Source organism: Grampus griseus, assembly GCF_964374135.1.
Source record: "Grampus griseus genome assembly, chromosome: 16".
NCBI classification, from domain to species: domain Eukaryota; kingdom Metazoa; phylum Chordata; class Mammalia; order Artiodactyla; family Delphinidae; genus Grampus; species Grampus griseus.
In genome coordinates this window covers 48,685,175-48,708,446 of record NC_139010.1, presented here as the reverse complement: position 1 = coordinate 48,708,446, position 23,272 = coordinate 48,685,175, and the positions used below count along the sequence as shown (strand labels likewise).

General features: G+C 35.0%; 1 protein-coding gene across 1 annotated transcript in view; it reads left to right on the top strand.

Annotated features, from left to right (window-relative positions):
- Positions 1-23,272, top strand: part of ATAD1 (ATPase family AAA domain containing 1) — a 55,806-nt gene that overhangs the window by 1,509 nt on the left and 31,025 nt on the right. Inside the window, exons 2-5 of the mRNA XM_082673758.1 lie at positions 1,535-1,709; positions 12,271-12,369; positions 14,208-14,328; positions 19,512-19,712. Coding sequence (XP_082529884.1) covers positions 1,535-1,709; positions 12,271-12,369; positions 14,208-14,328; positions 19,512-19,712 — 596 coding nt within the window. The remainder of the gene's footprint in view (positions 1-1,534; positions 1,710-12,270; positions 12,370-14,207; positions 14,329-19,511; positions 19,713-23,272) is intronic.

Sequence of the window (23,272 nt, the reverse complement as noted above, 5' to 3'; positions counted from 1 at the left end):
TCCTAGAAGAAGGAGGGTATTGTTAACCCATCTTTAGGAATCCATGCTGATGGAAGAAAGCACAATTTGATTTGTTACATGAAAGATTTTAACCAAGTGGCTTCTTTCTAGCTTCATTTTTTTGTTGGTGGAGTGGTTGGTTGTTCTAGCTTCATTTTTAATAAGATAATAACTGTACTATTCATTCCTTGAGTAAAGTAATTGTGTCTTAGCTATTATTGTATACCCAGTATATAGTAGGCTATCTATATACATGATCAGTAAGTGTTTTATTGTATGAATTGAATTATTTAACATCCCTAGGCCAAAATTTCTTTATCCAAAATGAAGGCTTTCAGTTATTTAGTTAAGTTTAAATTAAATAATGTATTATTGTGAAGTGAATGTCTCCCAGTAATGCAGAAGGTTGGAATCCTTGACTTTTCTTTTGGAAATCGTCCAAAATTCTGGCAGCAATTCTGTTGGAATGATTGAAGAGAATCTTTAACTGAATAATGCTAGTGAGAATAGAAACAATAATTTTAGAGCTGGAACGACCATAGATATTAGTCTATGAAGTACCTAATTTTCACCTGTTTCTGAGCCATCTGTACAAATTTTGTTTTATTCCTTTTCACATGAATACAAAATATACTTTTTTTTCCCCCAAGTAGCATAGCACTCAGCACACTCCTATGCTGCGAGAGTATAATGGCATTATTTGAGGCTGAGATTCTATCTCTCAAAATGTGATAGTCACATCATCCATAAAAAGCTTATTCTACTGGGTGGTCATTGTCTTTGATACAGGTGTGCATGCCTCCTGTAAGCCAAGCTGTGGTTGATGTAACTGCTTAGGCATATGTGTAAAAGTAGACATGTTGCGTCCTTTTTTCCTCTTGAGTGAGAGCTGTATAGTTGTGGGTCAAGCATTTTGAAGATTCCGTTGTTTCATATTTAGCTAAGTTGTTGGAAAGAATAAGATGGCTCCAAAAATTTCATGTCACTTGTTAGTTGAGAAAATAGCATGTATACATTTCATCAGGCCTTGGAAGCCTTTAAAAGTAAGTATGAGAGAAAAGTGAGTCTGTTCACAGTTTGAATTTCACTCAAAAATTACCTGGTATACCATCACATTAGTAAAGTATTTCATTGTTGGGCTGCCTTTTTTCAGTTGGATAAGTGTTATAGTCATTATTTTTCTAGGTTCCCTGACATAATTAATTAAAAGCTGATTAAAACAGTAAATGCTTTAAGATGTTTACTGCATTTTTCAAATAGAATTGTTCTCTACTTAAATTATATGAGCTTTTAGAAAAGTTTATTAAAAATTATAAATAAACCTCAGTTTCCAAGAGGAGATTAAAATGTGTTTATTTATGTTTTATTTACTTAACATTTAAAAATCCATTTCTCTTTAAATAAAACACTTTTTTAAGGTAGGCGATGTTGAATTTGACTAGAAGTTTTTCTTGCTTAGTTTACGCTACCTATCAGTCTCCCGATTTTAATGAATCTAGTTACTACCTAGTGGCATTTCTGTTTGTTTTTCAAGGTTAACAATCAAGATGGTACATGCTGAAGCCTTTTCTCGTCCCTTGAGTCGGAATGAAGTTGTTGGCTTAATTTTCCGTTTGACAATATTTGGTGCAGTAACATACTTTACAATCAAATGGATGGTAGATGCGATTGATCCAACCAGAAAGCAGAAAGTAGAAGCTCAGAAACAGGTATGATTAAAATGTTTGAGGATCATTTTTCTTGTAGCTAGCAAATATTTTCCCATAAAACTAAGGATATAGTGGAATTAGAAATTAATAAGAAATTCCATAAGACCCATGTGGAAATGTGTTTTTATGTAATATTTAATTTCATTATTCCTAAAAATATTTGTTTCTCAAATCCTTTTTGACTGTATAAGCAACTTAGAAGAAAGAATGATGAAGAATAAAAATATTATAGCATTTTGTTATGAATAGCCTAATTAGAATATTTTTGTCAGCTTATAAGTGAAGGAATCTAGGTAAAATTTTTCAGCAGACTAAACAAAAAATTTTTTCTTCAGTAATGGTATACATTGTGCTTTGTGAGACATTTGAAATGTTTCTGTTTTGTAAATAAGTTCATTTGTGTCATATTTTAGATTCTACATAAGTGATATCATATATTTGTTTTCCTCTGTCTGACTTATTTTACTTAGTACCATAATCTCTTGGTCCATCCATGTTGCTGCAAATGGCTTTACTGCATTCTTTTTTATGAGTGAGTAGTATTACATTGTAAATATATACCACATTTTCTTTATCCATTCATCTGTCCATGGACATTTAGGTTGCTTCCATGTCTTGGCTATTGTAAATAGTGCTGCTGTGAACATTGAGGTGCATGTATCTCTTTGAATTATAGTTTTCTCCAGATATATGCCCAGGAGTGGAATTGCTGGATCCTATGGTAACTCTGTTTTTAGTGTTTTACAGAATCTCCATACTGTTCTCCATAGTGGCTGCACCAATTTACTTGCCACCAACAGTGTAGGAGGGTTCCCTTTTCTCCATACCCCCTCCAGCATTCATTATTTGTTGACTTTTTGGGGGACTTCCTCGGCAGTCCAGTGGTTAAGACTTTGCCTTCCAATACAGGGGGTGCGGGTTCAATCCCTGGTCGGGTAGCTAAGATCCCACATGCCTCGCAGCCAAAAAACCAAAACATAAAACAGAAGCAATGTTGTAACAAATTCAATAAAGACTTTAAAATTGGTCCACATCAAAATATATATATATTATTTGTAGACTTTTTTGATGATGGCCATTCTGACTGGTGTGAGATGATACCTCATTGTAATTTTGATTTGCATTTCTCTAATAATTAGTGATGTTAAGTATCTTTTCATGTGCTTATTGGCCATCTGTATGTCTTTGGAGAAATGTCTATTTAGGTCTTCTGTCCATTTTTTGATTGGGTTGTTTGTTTTTTTGTTATTGAGTTGTATGAGCTGTTTGTATATTTTGGAAATTAAGCCCTCGTTGGTAGCATCATTTGCAAATATTTTCTCCCGGTCTGTAGGTTGTCTTTTTATTTTGTTTATGGTTTCCTTTGGTGTGCAAAAGCTTATAAGTTTGATTAGGTCCCATTTGTTTATTTTTGCTTTTCTATTGCCTTGGGAGACTGACCTTAGAAAACATTGCTACGATTTATGTCAATATTTTGCTTATGTTCTCTTCTAGGAGTTTTATGGTGTCATGTCTTATATTTAAGTTTTCAAGCCATTCTGAGTTTATTTTTTGTATGGTGTGAGGGAGTATTTTAACTTCATTGATTTACATGCAGCTTTCCAGCTTTCCCAACACCGCTTGCTGAAGAGACTATCTTTTCTCCATTGTATATCCCATGAAAGACTTTTGAGTAGGTGGATGATATGCACAGCAGTGTTTTAAGGATACCTTACTGTAGCATATAACAGGAATTGGAATCAGGGAGACTAGGAGCAAGATCTGTTGGTTATAGACTGCAGTAATCCTGGCAAAGACCTAGAATAAGGGAGTGACAAAAGGAGTGGAATGGGTGAAATAGATGAATGCTGGAAGGACTTTGTGATGACAGAGAAAAGAAAAAGGACATCTTATAGATGAATCTGAGATTTGTCTGGACTCCTCAGAGATTCATAGTATCTTTTATAGTTTTAGAATCTGTAGATGGGGCAAATATATGGGAAAATGACATTTGATTTGGGCATATTGAGTTTGTGTTGGTGGTAGGAATCCAGAAAAATGTTCATCCAGCTGTTGGAATTGTAGGTCTAAATCTCAGGAAAAAGGTCAGTCTTTGGAGATTCCTTATCAGATGCTCATAAGTAGTTGGACTCATTAGAGCAGTTAGTGTCAGTGAGATGGCGTAGGCCCCAGTGCTATTCCTGTGTAGCTGTGTATCACTTGTGGGTTTTTTCCCAAACTACTCCTCCACTTTCCTCCTTCCACCATTAGGATTTATACATTCAAATATTTGTTGAGAGCTTATGTAATTGTCACTATGATAGATGCTGATGACTGTATTGAGAGTGGTGTGGTCTCTAAAGGAGAGAAATTGGTAGTCTAAAGTATTTTTATTTAAAAAAAAAGGTAGAAAATTGATAAAGTATCCAACTTAGGCTGGAAAAAATATTTTTTTTAAAAATAAATTTATTTATTTATTTATTTATTTATGCTGTGTTGGGTCTTTGTTTCTGTGCGAGGGCTTTCTCTAGTTGCAGGGAGCGGGAGCCACTCTTCATCGCGGTGCGTGGGCCTCTTACTATCGCGGCCTCTCTTGCCACGGAGCACAGGCTCCAGACGCGCAGGCTCAGTAGCTGTGGCTCACGGGCTCAGTTGCTCAGCGGCATGTGGGATCTTCCCACCCCAGGGCTCGAACCCGTGTCCCCTGCATTGGCAGGCAGATTCTCAACCACTGCGCCACCAGGGAAGCCCTGGAAAAAATATTTTTTAAATAAAAAATAAACCCATAGATAGTGAAAGAATGGAAATAATAAAGAATAAACCCATAGATAGTGAAAGAATGGAAATAATAAAGATAAGATAAATTAGTAGAAAATAGAATATATGAGAGAATGAATAGAAATATAGAAAATGAATATATAATAGAGAAAATCAGTAAAACCAAAAGTTGGTTATTTGAAAAGACTGATAAAATTGACACTTCTGTAAAACCAATCAAGAGAAAAATGAAGCCACCAATCAGTATTACTAGGAATGATAAAAGACATGCAATAGCAGATGCTGCAGACATTAAAAATAAGGACAATAAGTATATCAATAAATTTGAAAACCTAAATGACACAAACTCTTAGAAAATTGTGAATTACCATAGCTGACTTAAGAATTAGAATACATGAATAGTTCCATAACTATGAAATAAATTAATGTCGGAAAAATATTTCTATAAAGAAAACTCCAGGCTCATAGAATTCTACTGGCAAATTCTAGCAACATTTAAGAAACAAATTAATAGTAACAATTTTATATAAACTCTTCCAGAGTGTAGAAAATGAGAAACACTCACCAAACCTTTCTATGAGGGTAGCATAACAACAATTCCAAAACTTAAAATGAATGTAAAAATCTTAAACAAAATATTTACAAGCTGAATTCAGCAGTGTATAAAAAAGATAATATATTATGGCCAGTTGAATTTATCCCAGGAATTAAAGGCTGGCTTCATTTGAGGGGAAAAAAATACATATATATTAATTTTAAAATGCATATATATTAATATTCTATATTAACAGATTTGAGGATGAAACTATGATCATATCAATGCAGCAAAGGCCTTTGTTGAAATTAAACGCTTATTCTTGATTTCTAGAAATGCTCTTAGAAAATAGGAATAAAAGATAAATAAAAGATAAAGATAAATAAATAAATAAATAAAAGATAAATAAATAAAAGACAGTGGTTCACTGTCTTTAGCATGATAGAATGAATTTACTACAGGAAACATAGTTCATGGTAAAAAATTGAAAGCATTTTCTTTATGATTAGGAGCAAGTCAAGGAAGCCTGTTGTCATCACTTCTATTTAACATTTTTACTGATTATTAGCTAATGCATAAGTCAAGAAAAAAGATAAGAAGTAGAAGTATTGGAAAAAAATAAACAGTTATTATTCACAGGTAGTGTAATTTACATAGAAAGCCAAAGAAAGCCTACAGATAAACTATCAGGATTAATAAGAGTTTAAGGGCTGCTGGATACAAAATCAGTACACAAAAGTCAGCTGTATTTCTGGATACCCACCACAGTTGGAAAATGCAGTTTTTAAAAGATACTATTTATAGTAGCATCAAAAATATTCAGTAACTGACAAACACAAGTTATACAACACATTTATAGAGAAAATTATAAAACTGTTGAAGGCTTAAGTTCAATTCAGTGCCAATTAAAAAATACCCAAAGACTTTTTTTGTTTGTTGTATTTTTCTTCTAAAATTTATATTGAGGAATAAAAGTTTATTAATAGGTAAGACACTCCTGAAAAACGAGACGTGTGTTGGGGGAGGAAAGATTTGCCTTGTTTATATCAAGACTTACGATAAAGCTATAGTTATTAAAACAATGTGTGGGCTTCCCTGGTGATGCAGTGGTTAAGAATCCGCCTGCCAATGCAGGGGACACAGGTTCGAGCCCTGGGCTGGGAAGATTCCACATGCTGCGGAGCAACTAAGCCCATGAGCCTCAACTACCGAGCCTGCGCTCTGGAGCCGGCAAGCCAAAACTACTGAAGCCCGTGAGCTTAGAGGCTGTGCTCTGCTGCAAGAGAAGCCACTGCAATGAGAAGCCCGCGCACCACAATGAAGGTAGCCCCCATTCGTCACAACTGGAGAAAGCCCGCGTGCAGCAACGAACACCCAACACAGCCAAAAATAAATAAATTAAAAAACAAAACAAAACGATGAGCTATTGGCACAGGGGTGGATTGGCAAATATACCAGAATAGACTCCAGAAACAGTCCTACCTGTAATATGGAAACGATGTGTGACATAACTGGCTTTGCTTTGTAGATTATTGGAGAACAGATGGACTTTTCAGTAAACAATACTTAGACCGTTGGCTCTATATGGGAGGGAATAAAATTTGATTTCTGCTTGATTCCATGCACAATAATCTCTTCCTGGGATTAAAAACTTAAATTTATTCATATAACAGATATTCATTGAGCACCTACTCTGTGGTTCTTTATACCTCATCTGCATGTTCTAAAGATATTCTTTTTAACCTATCCAATTTTAATAAAAGCACTTTAAAAAAAAACAAATGGCCAGAGGAGGAGGAATAAAACCAGAATAATGTAAGTTGTTGGTACCAGTCTTTCCCACCCCAGCTTACCTTGAAGTATACAAAATACTGCAGATTGTAACAGTGGTTCACTGTGGCAGTTATTTTCAAATGGAAGGATGTTACATTTTGAAACATCAGAATTTGGAGAAGTTGGTGGGGTGTTAAATATAATTTTTAAAAGCCCCTTCTTAAATTCTTGCCCACTATCTGGAAAATCACTGTGTGTGTGAAGTCACCAAAGCCTAGGGAAAAGAAGGCTGCAAAAGAGAATTGGTTGTAAATGTTGTATTATGAAACGATCCAGGAGAAGATGTCATGAGGAATGTGAACGAAGAAAGCAATCAGATTTATTGAAATCATTAAAGAGAGCAATTTCCGTTCAGTGGGGACAGCAAGTGTAATTTGAAGTAAAAGAACATAGTCGTTGCAGAGTTTGCTGAGGGAAAGGTAAAGAAGAAAGGGGAAAAGACTAGCGGAGCAGGTGGAGAGTTGCTGCCAAAGAGGAGGGAGGTAGGTCCTAGAAGAACCAGGAAGGATTGGGATCGGTAGTTACAGGAACATTTTAAGGTAGAGTTAACTGTTTTATTCTCGACAAAGGGGAGAGGTTATAACTAAATGTGCTTGGGAGTGGAGGAGGTTTGGGACCTGCTGAGGTAAATACGTGATGAGTATATAACGAGATAAATCACAGTAGGTTATGGAACATTAGGGCATAATTGAAGAAAGCATGAGTTTATTAGGAACTCAATTGTTTTGTTTTTATGAACTTCTTGAGCATTTCTCAGCAGGTTGGGAGCAGATAAATTGAATGGTGGTGCTGAACCTGCATTGAAGATAGGGCTAACTGGTATAACAATAAGTGTAAGGAATCGTATGTTTCTAAGGAAGACATTCTGTGGTACAGGCCATTTAGGAAGTCAGATGGGGGATAATTTAGTTGGTGTATAGAAAGGAATTAAGGAATTAGAGTGCGTATTGAGGGCAAAGATCAGGTGTGAATGTGGGAGAGGAGGAAGGTATGAGTCCTGTGGTCACAGAGGAAGAACACTGACTATAAAAGCTTAGATAACGTTTTGAGATTACCAGATAATCCATGGGGCTGATGTGAGCTTAACGGCAGTGCAGTTTTGAGATGAAAGGTGAAGGATGACATAGGTGCATTCAAATCAGGAAGAGTAACCTAGAAGTAGTCTTACGTTTGGATTAAACAGGGTATTTGTAAATAATTTCTAGTCTAAAGCCAGGAATACTTGCAGCCTTACTAAATGTGGGATATTTAATTGGTAATGAGAGAGGAGATGGTTTCAGCAGAGTGTTAAAGAGGGACAAGGGTTTTCTGGGCATGTGCCGCTGTTGGATCATATTGAGATATAGCACAAGAGTTTTGATAGGTATGTCTGTAATAAAAGGATGGGTTGGATTAATTGAGATGTTAGAAGACAGGGAATCTCTATGTGTACTATTAAAGAGCTTTCAAGTACAGGATGAATAACTTAATGCTTGACCTCTCCTGGGCATTTGTATATACAGTATTTTGTTTAGCATATTAATTAGACTATATAATATTCCTGAGATTGTAGTTTAGTTGTCAAAGGCCTGGAAAGATTCACTACTGAGAATTCATACACATGAAGGTCATATATTGTGACCTTAGTCATTAACTTAATGTCTCCCTATTTTTAGTCCTATCATTGATATTGTAAGGTTCAAAACTTCATTTCAGTTATTTTGATATAAGTAATAGATGAAATTGTGAAGGGCTGATAACACTGAAATCTTAAACTGGAACTCTCAACTGCCAGGTGTTTTTAAGAGCAGCCATCATAGAATGCCAGTTACCATTTGGAAGAGCTAACATTTGTTGACACCAGGAAGCCATTGTGAACTGCATTACCAATCAAGTGGCCCTAAAACCATGGTTTACTGGAGCTGAATCTTAGAAGACTGAGTTGAAGTAAATAAGGAAATTCAGATGGGAAATCAGTAAGGAATAAGCAGTTAGTGTTGCCTGAGTGGCCAAGGGGATAGATAGAAGTGATGAGGAAAGAAAAGCAACAAGAGGGAAACTCGAGATAAAACTCAGTGCATTATAGTGTTTTATACAGTAACATAGCAGAAGAGTATTATAGTAGAAAGCCATCTTATCCAGCAACTTTTGGGTTATATGATAAAGTCAGAAGATATAAGTGCACTAACGCTAAAAGAGAAGATAATTGTCTCCGCATGTCTAGAAAAGGGTGCTTGTTAATATTTTAATGTAAGTTTGTGGTAAAGGCTTATACCTAATGTATAAAGATAATTCTTCAAATTCTTTGCTATTTCCTACTTAAATGTATTTTTTAAAGCTTTATATCAGTTTCCTCTATCTACACTTAAAATTGGAATACTTCAGCTATGACCTCAGTAAAAGTTTTTTGAAATAAGTTGAATTAGTTCATCTTTGTTTTTTCACTCTTGTTGTGCTATCTCTAACTTTCTAAAATTATTCTTCCAGAAGAACAACCAATTTTATGAATCTTTTAGAACCTTTATGAAATGAGTGTTTCTATTCTGCTGCTCCTTTACTCCATTTCCTCCTTCCTCATTCTAGGCAGAAATATTAGTTCACTATTTCCTATTTCCCCACTTCTTTACTTTTTAAATTATACTTTAAATGGAGAAAAAGTGAAATAGAGTGTAAGGATAAAAAATACTATGAAACAGTTGAAAAGATGGGTATAAAGTAAAAAGTAAGTTTCCCTCCTACCTCTGACTCCTCACCCACAGTTCACCGTTTTCCCTCCTCAGAGTGGGAGAGACCCACTTTAAAAACCAAGCAAATGTGGGTGACTAGAAAGTATAATTGTCATTAAGCTGTAAACAGTAAAGCATTTCATGAGCATAAGCCATTTTTCAAGTAGTCCAATCATAATTTTGTTTTTCTAGGTAAAACATTTTAGAAATAAGGGCTTAGTTAAATGTGTCAAAGCTAGACAATTGGAAAACTTGTTCCTGGAACACAGTTTGGTACTGGTATGATGTATTTTGGGGTGCTTTCTTTTCATTTACTTGTGTGTTAAGCATGTTCTGCTCTCCCAAATGAGAAATGTTAGTGTTTTAACAGAACATGAGCTTTGAAATTAGATCAGAGTTTGAGCTCTGGTAATGCTAATTCATAGCTGTGTAATCTTGCCAGTTCTTTACATTTCTGTGACCCTTGAGTTCTCCATCTGAAAAATGAGAATAATAATAGCTACTTCTCAGGATGGTTTCAAGGGTTGATTGTAAACCGTATCCAGCACAGTGCCAGGAATGTGGTAGGTGCTCAATAAACGTTAATTTTTTTTTCTCTTTCCTATCAATGTTATTAATGCAACCTGAAGACATTGTTAAATGGAACTCCTGTTGTGGAGAAAAGATTCTAGGTAAACTCAACTATAGTGTTTTCTGTCTCTATAAAGTAAACAACATAGTTGATAATTTTTATTTAGGAAATTCCAAATATAAATAAAGGTAGCAAGAGGCAGTTGTGGCCTAGAGTAAAATTTTAAGGGCAAGTAGCTAATAGAGAGAAAAGCATGGTTTCTCAAATACTGACATTTTGGACCAGATGACGGGGGTGGGGAGGCAGAATATCCTTTCCTTCTTGATTGTTTAGCAGCATCCCTGTCTCTGCTGACTAGATACCAGTAGCACTGCCCCACCCACCCAAGTTGTGACAACCAAAAGTATTTTCAGGCATTGCCAAATGTCCCCTAGGGGGCCAAAATCACCCCTGGTTGAGAACCACTGTATTAGAGCATGGCCTAAAAAGAACACATGTGGGATGGCTTCACATTTATAGAAGAACAAAGGAAAAGAAGAGAAATTAATGCTATTATAGGTACAGAAAACAGGATACTGTTCATAGCTGACACATTTAAAGTCAGTGAAAGAGAAGATATTTGTAAGAAAGAGATAAAAGAATTTGGAAAGGCTGCTTTATCCATTGATTCAGAGGCGTGGCTAAATAGGAAAAATGATGTGGTTCATAGCACTTTTTTTAAAAAAAAGTGTGATATTACTAGGATATGATCAACACACATCCTGATCCTCTAACCAGTCTATAACTATAATGCTGTATGATGTGATTTTTTTTTTTTTTTGCGGTACGCGGGCCTCTCACTGTTGTGGCCTCTCCCGTTGCGGAGCACAGGCTCCGGATGCACAGGCTCAGCGGCCATGGCTCACGGGCCCAGCTGCTCCGCGGCATGTGGGATCTTCCCAGACCGGGGCACGAACCCGTGTCCCCTGCATCGGCAGGCGGACTCTCAACCGCTGCGCCACCAGGGAAGCCCTGATGTGATTTTTTTTAAGAGTAGCAATACCCCTGACAAATAGCAAGATTATATATAATCAAAAGTATTCTAGGAAAATGTAACAACAAAAATTTAGGTAAATATGATTTACCAGAGTACCTTCATTTCTAAAACTGTTCACTTAATTGAAATTTGGATATATTATGTCAAGATTTTTAAAGACTCTTTAGTTGCTACAAACTCCAGTCATGTAACTGAGGGAACCAAGGTAATATATATGATGGTTAGAGTATAGGCTCTAGAGTTGGGACTGCCTGGATTCGTATGTTGCCTCTTCCATTTGCTAATTTTTAACCTAAGACAAGTAACAGTCTGAGCTACGCTTCAGTTTCTTTTTCTGTGTTGGGGAGAAATTGTACCTACTTCATAGGATCTCTCTGAGGATTCAATGAGTTAATCCATCTACAGTATTTTGGCGTAATATTTGGCACACTCAGTAAATGTTTTACTGTTAACATTATTTTTATTTTAGTTGAAAGCTGTGTTGCTTTGCTAGAGCTTATAGCTTTAAGGCTAGTTTTGCCCAGCTCTAAAAATATATGCAAGTATACTTCTAATTGAAAATTATTTTTATTATCTCTGGTTGTGTAGCCCCAAGAATTGACTTTAAAAAGGATAGTATCTCAGAACAATTTGAAATTAGTTAGGTTGAACACCTGTTGTAGATATATGGGTAATTTGAGGAAAGTTGGGCACCAGTTTTCAGATACTCTGTCAATTGAAGGAAAGAAACTCCAGTTGTCCATTTCTTGATAGCCTTAACTCCTCGATCTTTCATCTTGAGGCTTCATTTTCACCTGTCATGATAATCCTGCTAGGAAAGAAATCAAGTTGGACCTTAAAATCTCATTGGAGCAATGAGAGGCCATGTATATATCTCTTCAATCATGTACCCTATTTTCTCATTTCCCAAAAGCTGGTTTAAATTGCCCTGGTTTCTGTAGAGTAGACCTTCAAATCTGTTTTTACTTAAGGACTTAAGAATGGGGAAGGATGAAACAAGTGGCATAGAATATCTCTGGAAAATCTTGTATGTCTGTTCATTGCTCTTTAGACTTCGCTACATGTTATGGAGTGCCAGTGTCTAAATATCAAACTAAAGGAGGTTGCTTGTTTTTCCTTTCTAGGCAGAAAAATTAATGAAGCAAATCGGTGTGAAAAATGTGAAGCTTTCAGAATATGAAATGAGTATTGCTGCTCATCTAGTAGACCCTCTTAACATGCATGTAGGTATCTTTAATCTTATTTAATATTTTTTTTGTCTAGCATTTTGTATCAAGAGTCCCAAAGACCATGACCAGGTTTGATGATTCTCTAGGAGGAATCACAGGATTCAGTGTAGTCATACTCCTGGATATAATTTATTACAACAAAAGGATACAAGGCAAAATTAGCAAAGAAAGAGGGGCGTGGGATAAAGTCTGGAGGAAGTCAGGCACCAGCTTCCAAGAGTCTTCTAGTGAAGTCACACAGGGTGCACTTAATTCTTTCAGCAACAGGTTATGAGAACACCTGTCAAATGCTATCTACCAAAGAAGCTCATTAGAGACTTAGGGCCCAGGGTTTTAATTGGGACTGGTCACATAGACTGCATCTTCCTAACATGTGTCAAAATTCTAGACTCCCATAAGCAAAACATGTATCCACCATAAACCATATTGTTTGCACAAACGGTTTAGGCACAGTGAGCTGTTCTCATCAGGAAAATGGAGGAAACTCTCCCAAAATCTAAGTATCTCCCATACTCCAGCGAGGGGCTAGCCTTGCAAGCAGGACTTTCCAAGGATAATCGTCTCGGGCCTGCTGTCTTAACTTTTTTTGTGCACATTTGTTTAGTTAAACCTGTACTTTTATATATTCACCTTTGTGGCATATAAAATTACTGCTTTAAGTCATGTGGATATTTGACTTGGAGTTCAAATCTAGATTTTTTTATAAGGTATGATAGACAACATAAGATTCTGAATCCCAGTTTTTCCATTTATGGCCTTGGTAAATTATTTTCTCTTTGAGTTTCAGTTCCCTCATGTATAATCCAGGGACAATGTAATACCTGCTCTACCTACTTCTAAAGGATTATTTTGAGCATCAGATTAATGTAATTTATAAACTCTAAAATCCTCTGTGAATATTCTGTAACAATAGGTGTAAATAAGTAGAGTGAAATACAATATCCTTATCTCCAAATCTAGGAAATAAAAATCTACAATGTCTATTAATATCTGTGTGCACAGAGACATACATGCCTTTCCAGAATTAATCCTCTGTTTGAAATGAACTCAGTTCTTTGTTATAGCTACAAGTGAAAGTCAGTGATGATTTTTTCAGATCTGGCTGCGCTTTTTCACTTTTTTTTTTATGGTGGAAAATAAATGTGTTGTAACTATTGCTTCCGAACAGCCCCACCTCCAGCCCCTTTACTCTTCCAAGTTAAAGCTAGGTTGTTTTTGTTTGTTTTTCAGGTCTTTTTCAGTTAGTTTATCCAGTGCCCACCCCCAAAAAAATTTTTTTAAGCTGAGTCAGAAGGCTTTAAAATACACAAGCTGTTATCAGTTTTGAAAAAATGTATCCCCGTTTACTCTCTATAAAGATATAAGACAAGTTTTGACACAGTTTACTTTTAATTAGTAAAATTCAGAAGCCCAGTTTGGTGAGTATAAGCCTTATTTCTAAATTCATTCTTATTATGTTTGACAGCATCGTCTGTGAATTAGGCCACTCAGCTAGTGCTGAACTGTCTGTCAGAGCTGGCTCTCATTCTTCTTGGCAGAGTATTTCCTCATCTTAATGGAGTGAGGTCAGCTTATTAAATCCTAAAACTCAGAGTTTTGAGTGTTGGACCTAGGGCCTTTTTTTTTTTTTTTGGAATAGGTAGTTGACTATTAAATTTCAGCTCATGGTAGTTTAATAATTTCAGTATTGCTTAAAAGTACTTATATTAATATATCATTTTAAACTTTTATTATTTAGGTATAATTAAGACTTACCATTTGGGGGGATTCTTTTTTACTTCGGTGAACATACATTAGCTGTAAAACTTCATGCTGACCTTAACTTTTACCAGGTTACTTGGAGTGATATAGCAGGTTTGGATGATGTCATTACGGATCTGAAAGACACAGTCATCTTACCTATCAAAAAGAAGCATTTGTTTGAAAATTCCAGGCTTTTGCAGCCTCCAAAAGGTATGGTAAAACTTTATATTTGCTAAAGCATTAAAAATCTGGAACACATGGAAACTTTCTGCCATTATAGAACTGGTGTTTTTGAAGTTGGGTTTTCAAGAGACTGCTGAGATCCAGTGAACTGTTTTATAAATAATGATTTTTAAATAATTGCTTATTCTTCAGCTTCCAAATTTAGGTAAAGTTTTTCCCCATAGTTACATGTCAGAATAATCCCTTTATTTCAAATTCATTTTTATTACTTACAAGAAAATGAAATTAGGGAAATAGAGGATAAAAAAAGATTCAAAGTAACAGTATGGGTTTTTGTCTTCAAGGTAAGACTTCTGGTTGTTTCATGATTCTAGTGATTTTTTTTCCTCTTGGTAATTTTATTTTAGATTGCAGTGGTAGTTTTTTGTTTGGTTTTGTTTTTAAGGAAATAGTGAACTACAGATGAACTAGAAATTAAATACTACTTATTTTTAAGGGAAACATTTTCTTATTCCTAGTTAGTGATTACTTCAAAAGCCTTGGAACTCAAGAATTGAAAGTATTTATAACTACATCCTTAAATATAATACTTTTATTATTGGCCATTCATATATTGATCATGTTTAAGACTTGTTAAAGGCGATTCAAATGTAGCTTACGTGATAATTGACAGTGAGATCTGTAGAAGTGTGTTGCCATGGCTTTCAAATACAAACGCTGTAGCGTAGCTTATTTAGTAGAAGCTTCTGGTAGAAGCTTCTCTTTATTGTATTGCCATGTAGTAGAAACTTCTCTTTATTGTATTGCCAAAACTAGAGAGGTTGCTAGTCAAGACTGAAATCAAATTATTAGACAAGTGCATTTCTCAGAAAAGGATCTTTAGAAATATCAAAATAACATGTATAAGTTGTAGTTTATAATCTTACTAATTTTGCAGCTATATCAAAAAGTGCATTAATTTATATTTCAAAGATAATTGAAGCCAATAACTGTACATTTTTATGAAGTAGAAAATTTTTGTTTCTAGTAAATAGAGGCTGACAGTTACCACCAAAAATGGCATTCTCTTTTTGTTAACTAAAACAACAAATGTTTTTTTTTTTTTTTTTTTGCGGTACGCGGGCCTCTCACTGCTGCGGGCTCTCCCGTTGCGGAGCACAGGCTCCGGACACTCAGGCTCAGCGGCCATGGCTCACGGGCCCAGCCGCTCCGCGGCATGTGGGATCCTCCCGGACCGGGGCACGAACCCGTGTCCCCTGCATCGGCAAGCAGACTCTCAACCACTGTGCCACCAGGGAAGCCAACAAATCTGTTTTTTATGTATTCTACTTTCTGAAACAACAAAGCTACTTTTTTTCTAACAAGAAGCATTTACTCTATTGTGATTTAAAAAGAAATTTTTTTCCCCCAAAGAAAATTTCAAATGATTTATCTGAGCCCACATCAAGAGTAAGGCAAATGTTGGATTACTAAGTTCTTCAGTACCCTCTTGCAGGTTGTTTATAGTGTGAACAAGAAAGAACTTTTGTCAATTTTTATGTCTCATTTTCACAATGTTAATGAATTTAGGAAATTTTTTTATGCTGTTAGAGAAAGCTTTTATCATCAGTGATGGCTTAGGCCAGGTAACTGGGTGACTTCACCAGTTGGACTTGGTTTAAAGCCCCAATTAGCATAGCAGATACCAAATTATGAGGGAGTACTTTAACAGCCTTATGTAAATCTGCTTTTTATTTAAAAGCATTATCTAAAACTGAAGGTGGTTCCTATGTGTATTTAAATTTTTTTTTAAGTTACATGAGTATTTCCTTATTATGTGATCTAAAAGTTTTACTATTTGAGCTTTTTCAGCTTTGCATTTTTGGAAAATTTTTTACCAAGAACAAAAATTTGAAAAATCATTGATTTACTTTTTGACCCCCAACATAAATTGGATATTGGTGTACAGAAGCGGAGTATACAATCAGTTGCGTACCATACTTGTTCCATTTGGGAACTGGAAATAGGTTACGTAGCTTAGACTCATTGCTTTATTGCCAGTTTTATGTTTTCCTTAGTTCATTGCTGTCTAAGCTGAAATTGATCACTGCCTCACAGACTATAGAAAGTTAATTTGAGAATGATTTGTTACGTCATGAATGTATGACACATGATAATCATACTTAGTAACGTATAAAGATATGGTGTCACTTATTGGTTACAAGAACATGCCATAAAATACTGATGGTTGCATTAAAAAATGTAACCCTTTCTTCCCCCCAAACATTTAAAAATTTACAATAGTTAAAATTCCATTTGAGGGACTTCCCTGGTGGTCCAGTGGTTAAGACCCCATGCTCCCAATGCAGGGGGCCTGGGTTCGAACCCTGATCAGGGAACTAGATCCCGCCTGCCACAACTAAGAGCCCCGGCACAGCCAAATAAATATTTAAAAAAAAAAAAATTAAAAAAAAATCCATTTGAATGCTGTATGGTCCTTCTATAAAATCTGAATTCAGTAATCATTATTTTGGCACATAACTTTTATGCTTGTGAATGTCATCATACTCCATGTTTTGATGCATTCTTTAAAATGTAGATAAGAAATATATGTTTTGAAAGATGGACTTTCTGAGGTCATAAAGGCCTATAACTTCCCCCCCCCCCCAGTACTCTGTATTTAAGTAGTTTTACAGATATTTATTTTTCCACCATTTGGACAAATTTTTTATTAAACCTTGAAAGTAAATAAACTAGTCCGAAAAAGGAAGAAAGAAAAGTTGGTCACTAATAAGATAATATATTTTTCACTAATGAGGATTATCTCAAATTTGGATTTGTTTGTCCCAATACTTCTTTTCTTCCTCATCCTAAATCTTTATTTGCATGCAGTACTTAGGAAGTGAAGCCTTTGTCCAAAACATCCATCTTAAAGAGGGGTTTGAATTTTTAAGTCTCTACAAAGTACAAAATAATAAACACATGTTTAATTCTGTTGAAAATGGTTGTAAAATATCAGACTAAGTTCTAAAAACTAGTTAAAATGTTATAAAACTAATAATTAAAGCTAAATGCCTCACATTCATTTGCAGAACCACTCGTTTATCTTCATAAATATTAACATGGTGGACTCCACTTCAACAAAGGATATAGAAAACGTGCCATTTTCAAATAATATTATTGCTGTACTCACTGATAAAGTATCAGATGGGACAACATGAATCTTAGTGAAGCTTAAGATACATACAGAAATGGGGATTAAACAGTTGAATAAATAATTTTAAAGCTAACATTCATGTAATTACCACCCAGGTCAAGAAGTGAGCATTGATTGTTCCTCATGTGAACCTTATCTGTCACAGCTCCATCCTCCAGAAGATTATGAAATCCAAAAGTTTTCATTGCATGTTAAATTTTTAGACATTAGTAAATAACTGCTCAATTAATAATACTAATTATAATCCCTGAAATAATTAGGAAAACTTAATCCTACTAGGAGGTACCAAAACTAAACTATTAGGAATAAAATATTCAAACTGATAAATGAATACTTTGAAACAAATCTGACAGTCTGAGAGTATTCCATGTGTTTATGAAGTGATGGTGTAGCTGCAAAGTCAACAAAATATGAAGACTTTTGCATCATTAGTTCTAAAAACCTGAGATTCAAGTAATACATATTAAAAGTTTGCTAGTAGACCTGCATTCCATATTAAATTATATGATCAAAATAATAAATGTAATAATTCCATATGTTATCCCATATGTTTTCAGCTTCACTTGAATTCGATGGCATTAGACTATATTCTGTATTGTTCACATGAGCCATCTAAAAGTATCAGTAGAAGGTTCAAATTTAACTGACTTAACTGAACTTTTAGTACCTAAATGAACGTAATTAAAAAATGCAAGGACTCCTTGACAAAATTAACATATACTGGCAGTGCTTATGGATTAAAATTTTTAAATCAGCTTTAGAAGGGTTTAATTTAAAATGATTAAACATGAGTTAGTTGAATCTTGAAGAATTATTAAGACCACTAGAAATATCTGTGTGTGCTTGAGGAGGAGTTTGAACATTATTTTGAAATGTTTGGCACGAAAAAAATTTGGTAGGTTATAGAACCAAGCTCAAGTTTCTCATTTTTAAAAAAATGTAAGTTTGGCGGGGGGAGGTTTATATAAAGTACTTACTTTTCTTCCCTCATATTTTGTTTTTTATTTTTATTACATAATAGAAATATTTTGTATCACTCCAAATTCTCTCCATTTTACCCCAGCATGCTGCCTAAATTGTATTTATTTATTTATTTATTTGGTCATGGTGTGTGGGATCTTAACTCCCCAACCAGGGATGGAACCCAGGCCCCAGCAGTAAAGCACCGAGTTCTAACCACTGGACCTCCAGGGAGTTCCCAATATTGTCATTCTTTAAGTGCTATTACATGAGAAAAGTCGAGAAGCTCTAGATTAAGGAAATATTTAAAGAAGTTTTCAGATGATGATTTTTGTCAGCCCTGTCTGTAAATGATCTGTAGTCAGGGCCATAATTTTAGTATTATATTAACTTAGAAAATGCTACCTCATTTTAGATGAAAAACAGTTGGTGATGATTCCCCAAATTTCTCAAGACCTCAGTCTGTTTAGATCTTTTATATATTAAAAGACTTACCTTAAATTGCATTTAGCAGCAAATTGCTGTCAGTGGAGACTCTAGGTTAATAATATAGTTTTATTCCTAGGAAATTAAAACAGGAGTGACTGGTGATTTCTTTTTAAGAAAAGATCATTATCTTAAGTCTCTGAGCAATAGCAAAACAGTGTTTTCTACAGTCTATTTTGAAGTTGTTCATTTTCTCTGGGCTGTTGTCATTGTGCTATAGGGCTCTTAGCTCGTGAAGGGGAAGGGCATTAGACGATTTTATTTGTCAGCCATTGATCAAGAGGTGTGAGTTTGGATGTCAAGATGATTGTCTTTAATATCCTGAACCGGACCATTTCATGAAGGGAGGAAGCACAAGGGTGCTATAATCCCAAATACATGTCATCACTGACACAAACTTAGAATATAGCACCTTCCTTTCTACTATAAGAAAAGATTAATAAAAATGGAAGTGAATATTGCGAAAAAGTTTCATGTGGACAGAATTAATATTATGTTGATTTTCCCATAAACTAGCAAATATCTCTTTCTCTTAAAGGAAATAATAAAATAACATGTTAATTTCCAGGTGTACTTCTCTATGGGCCTCCAGGCTGTGGTAAAACGTTGATTGCCAAGGCTACAGCCAAAGAAGCAGGTTGTCGATTTATTAACCTTCAGCCTTCAACACTGACAGATAAGTGGTATGGAGAATCTCAGAAACTGGCTGCCGCTGTTTTCTCCCTTGCCATAAAGCTACAGCCTTCCATCATCTTTATAGACGAAATAGGTATGCTATGTTTTTAAACAGTATGCAGTGGGCTTTCGTGTACATGTTTCCTCATGCATATGTTTGTCCAGGGTAGATACCTAGAAGTTGAACCGTTAGGTTGTGTGATGTGTCCATCTTCAACCTCACTAGGATTACCAGTTCTTCAAAGTGATTATACCCGTTTACACTCTCACCAGTATACAGTTTGTTTCCCTACATACTCCCCCAAAACTTATCTTTTCAGGCAGTATCATTAATTTTTGTCAACTTAAAGAACAAAAATTATGTCATCATTGTTTTGTGTTTCCCTGCTTACTAGTAAATTTATGCATCTTTTAACATGTTGACTAGCCATTTAGGTTTCCTTGCTTGTAAATTGCCGGTTTTTCTTTGGGGTTATTTGCAGTTTTCTTAGTAATTTTTTGATGATGTTTTATTACGATTTCAAATATTTTCTAGACTGGCTTATCTTTTCACTTTATGATAGTTTCTTTTATGGAGATTTAAATTTAAATGTAGTTACATTTATCAGTTTTTTTACTTTATGGCTTATACTTCTTGTGTCTGGTTTACAAATCCCTTCACTACCTCCATAAATACTCTCCTTTTTAAAATATATAACGTGAAGTAGGAATCTAGTTTAATTCCTTGCCATATGGACAGTCAACTTATAAATAGATCATCTTTCTCTGTATGTCATGACTTTTATATTAGTGGGCTTTTTCTCTATTTTATGGATCATCTATATTTTTATTATAATTTATATATTATAATAAAGCTACAGTAATTAAAACTGTAGCTTTGAATAAATTTACTATTATAATTATATGTAATATGATAAGCTATATAGAAATATATATAAAGATAGGTATAGATATTTTGGTTACTTGTTTGCCTTGTGTATCTTTCTCATCAATTTATTCCATTTATTTTGGATTTTTGCTTTGACTTTTGCACAAAGGAGCATATAGCTGGATTTTTAAAACTTTTAATCTAAGGCTCTTTAACCAGGAACTGTGGTCGGTTTGCTTTCATTTTGAAAGCTGATATATTTAGATTTATTTCTACCACATAACTGTGTGCTTTTTATGGATATTTACCAATCTAGTGGACTTTTGCACGTTTTTAATTCCCTTTTCCCTCACACAGGTTTAGAAGTTATGTACAGTTGACCCTTGAACAACAGGTTTGAATGGGCCCACTTATACGTGGATTTTTCTCAACAGTAAAAACTCTTATCACCACATGAACTGCAGCTACGGAGGAACTGTGTATATAGAGGGCCAACTGTAAATTATATGTGGATTTTGGACTATGGAAAGGCTCAGCGCCCATAACTCGTACCTTCTTCAAGGGTCAACTGTATTCTTTTTCTTTTAGCATACATTTAGCACAGCTACTTGTCTTAAAAGTCTAGGCTAATTATTTCTCGCATCTTCCCAAATAATACAGGGACCTTAGAACTCTTGGATACTAATCATTCCTCTCATCTCTTATATGTTTTTGTTAACAGTTTCTCTTGTTTTTTACTTTTCCATATTGTTATTTTTATACTGGCAGTGCTTGTTTAGAGATCCACTTTACCAATTATTTTGCTCACTATTACTTCTTGCACCTGCCTTTTCTGGATTTAATTTCCTTCTTACTGAAGTCTGTCAAAATTCTTTCAGCAATGATTGTGAGTACAGTGAGTTGTCTTTGTGTGAAAATGTGTTGACTCTGTTTTTATTGTTAAATGATACAGAATTATTTTCTTTCAGCATTTTAAAGCCAAAAGTTTGTTGTCTACCAGTCTTTCTTGTCGCTTTTGAGAATTCTGCTTATAGCCTAATATTTCTTTGTAATTAATCTATCTTTTCTCTCTAGTTGCTATTGAATATTGCAAGACTTCTGTTTTATTATATATATATTTTTTCTTCAACTCTCTACTTAATTTTGAGTCATTTCCATAGTTGTAGCATCTAGTTCTCTACCATATTTCGTCAGTTCTAAAACATAGTTTTATTTTAGTTTTTTACATTTTAACATCCCTGAAATTGGGATAGCATGTTATAATTTAATTGGCAGTAGTTAAAATTTTTTGTCGATACATAAAATAATGGTGAAACTCAAGTCAGTCAGTCATTGAGTAAGTAATAAAAAGCGATTCTTTGCTTGGCTGTGTTCAATCTTGCAACAATTGGGTTTGTATTCTGCCAATCATATTTGAATTTTAGAAGTTCTGTTTGTTTATTTTTCAAATTTATCTATTTTCACTATAACTTGCTCTTCTGTTAAAATTTCAATCCCTTTTATGTCTTCAAATTTTTAAACTTTTTTTTTTTTTTTTTTTTTTTTTTGCGGTACGAGGGCCTCTCACTGTTGTGGTCTCTCCCGTTGCGGAGCACAGGCTCCGGACCTGCAGGCTCAGCGGCCATGGCTCACAGGCCTAGCCGCTCCGTGGCATGTGGGATCTTCCTGGACCGGGGCACGAACCCGTGTCCCCTGCATCGGCAGGCGGATTCTCAACCACTGCTCCACCGGGAAGCCCACATACTATTTTTATATAGTTCTTTGGATTGTTCTGTTTGAAATTTTACTTCTTTATATTGTTAACTCTCTTTCATAGTGATTTGTTTCCGTGTCTCATTTCTAACTCTAGATTGCTTAGGACTTGCTTTTATATGAGAATTCTGTGTTGCCTAAAATAATCCAGAGTAGTTTTTCTGTCTTCCACCTAGAGGCTTTAGGCTCTAATTTCTCGATGTTCCTAAACTGAATGACAGTTTGAATTTAGACTTCAGGCCTGAGAGAGAGCCCCTGTGATCTTGGTTTTTAATTTTTCAGGGGGGACATATTTCCCTCCAGAGCCCAGGCCAAGACAGACAAGTGTCCTTAACTCCCTGTAGTGGTGAGCAGAACTTTTTTTCTTGTCTATACTTTCTGTGAGTGTACATCCTTTTGGGCATCTCGGCTTCAGCATGGATATTAACACCAAAGCAGAACCTCCTGATGCTACCCGTGCATTCCTGTTGTGTACACAAACACACACACAAACAGTGGCATAATCATCTCAAAATCTCACCATTCTTTTTTTCAGTTCTCTCTTTTCCTGATCTTCAGGATTTTTTTTCTTTCCTTCTTGCAATCTCAGATATTCAGTAACCTTTTTTTTTAATTACTAAACTTTATTTTTTAGAACAGTTTTAAGTTTACAGAAGACTTGAGCAAAAAGTACAGAGTTCCCATATCCACACACACACACACAGTTTCCCTATTATCAATACTTTGTGTTAATGTGATATATTTGTTATAATTAATGAACCATTATTGGTATGTTATTAATAGCTAAAGTCCATAGTTTATATTAAGGTTCATTCTGTGTTGTACAGTTCTGTGGTCTTTGACAAATGCATAGTATCATGTATATACCCTTACAATATCAGGCAGCATAGTTTCACCACCCTAAAAATCCCCTGTGCTCTACCTGTTCATCCCTCTCAAACTCCTCCCTCCCAAACTCCTAGCTGCACTGTCTCTATTGTTTTGCCTTTTACAGAATATCATACAGTTGGAATCATGTAACATGTAGCTTTCTC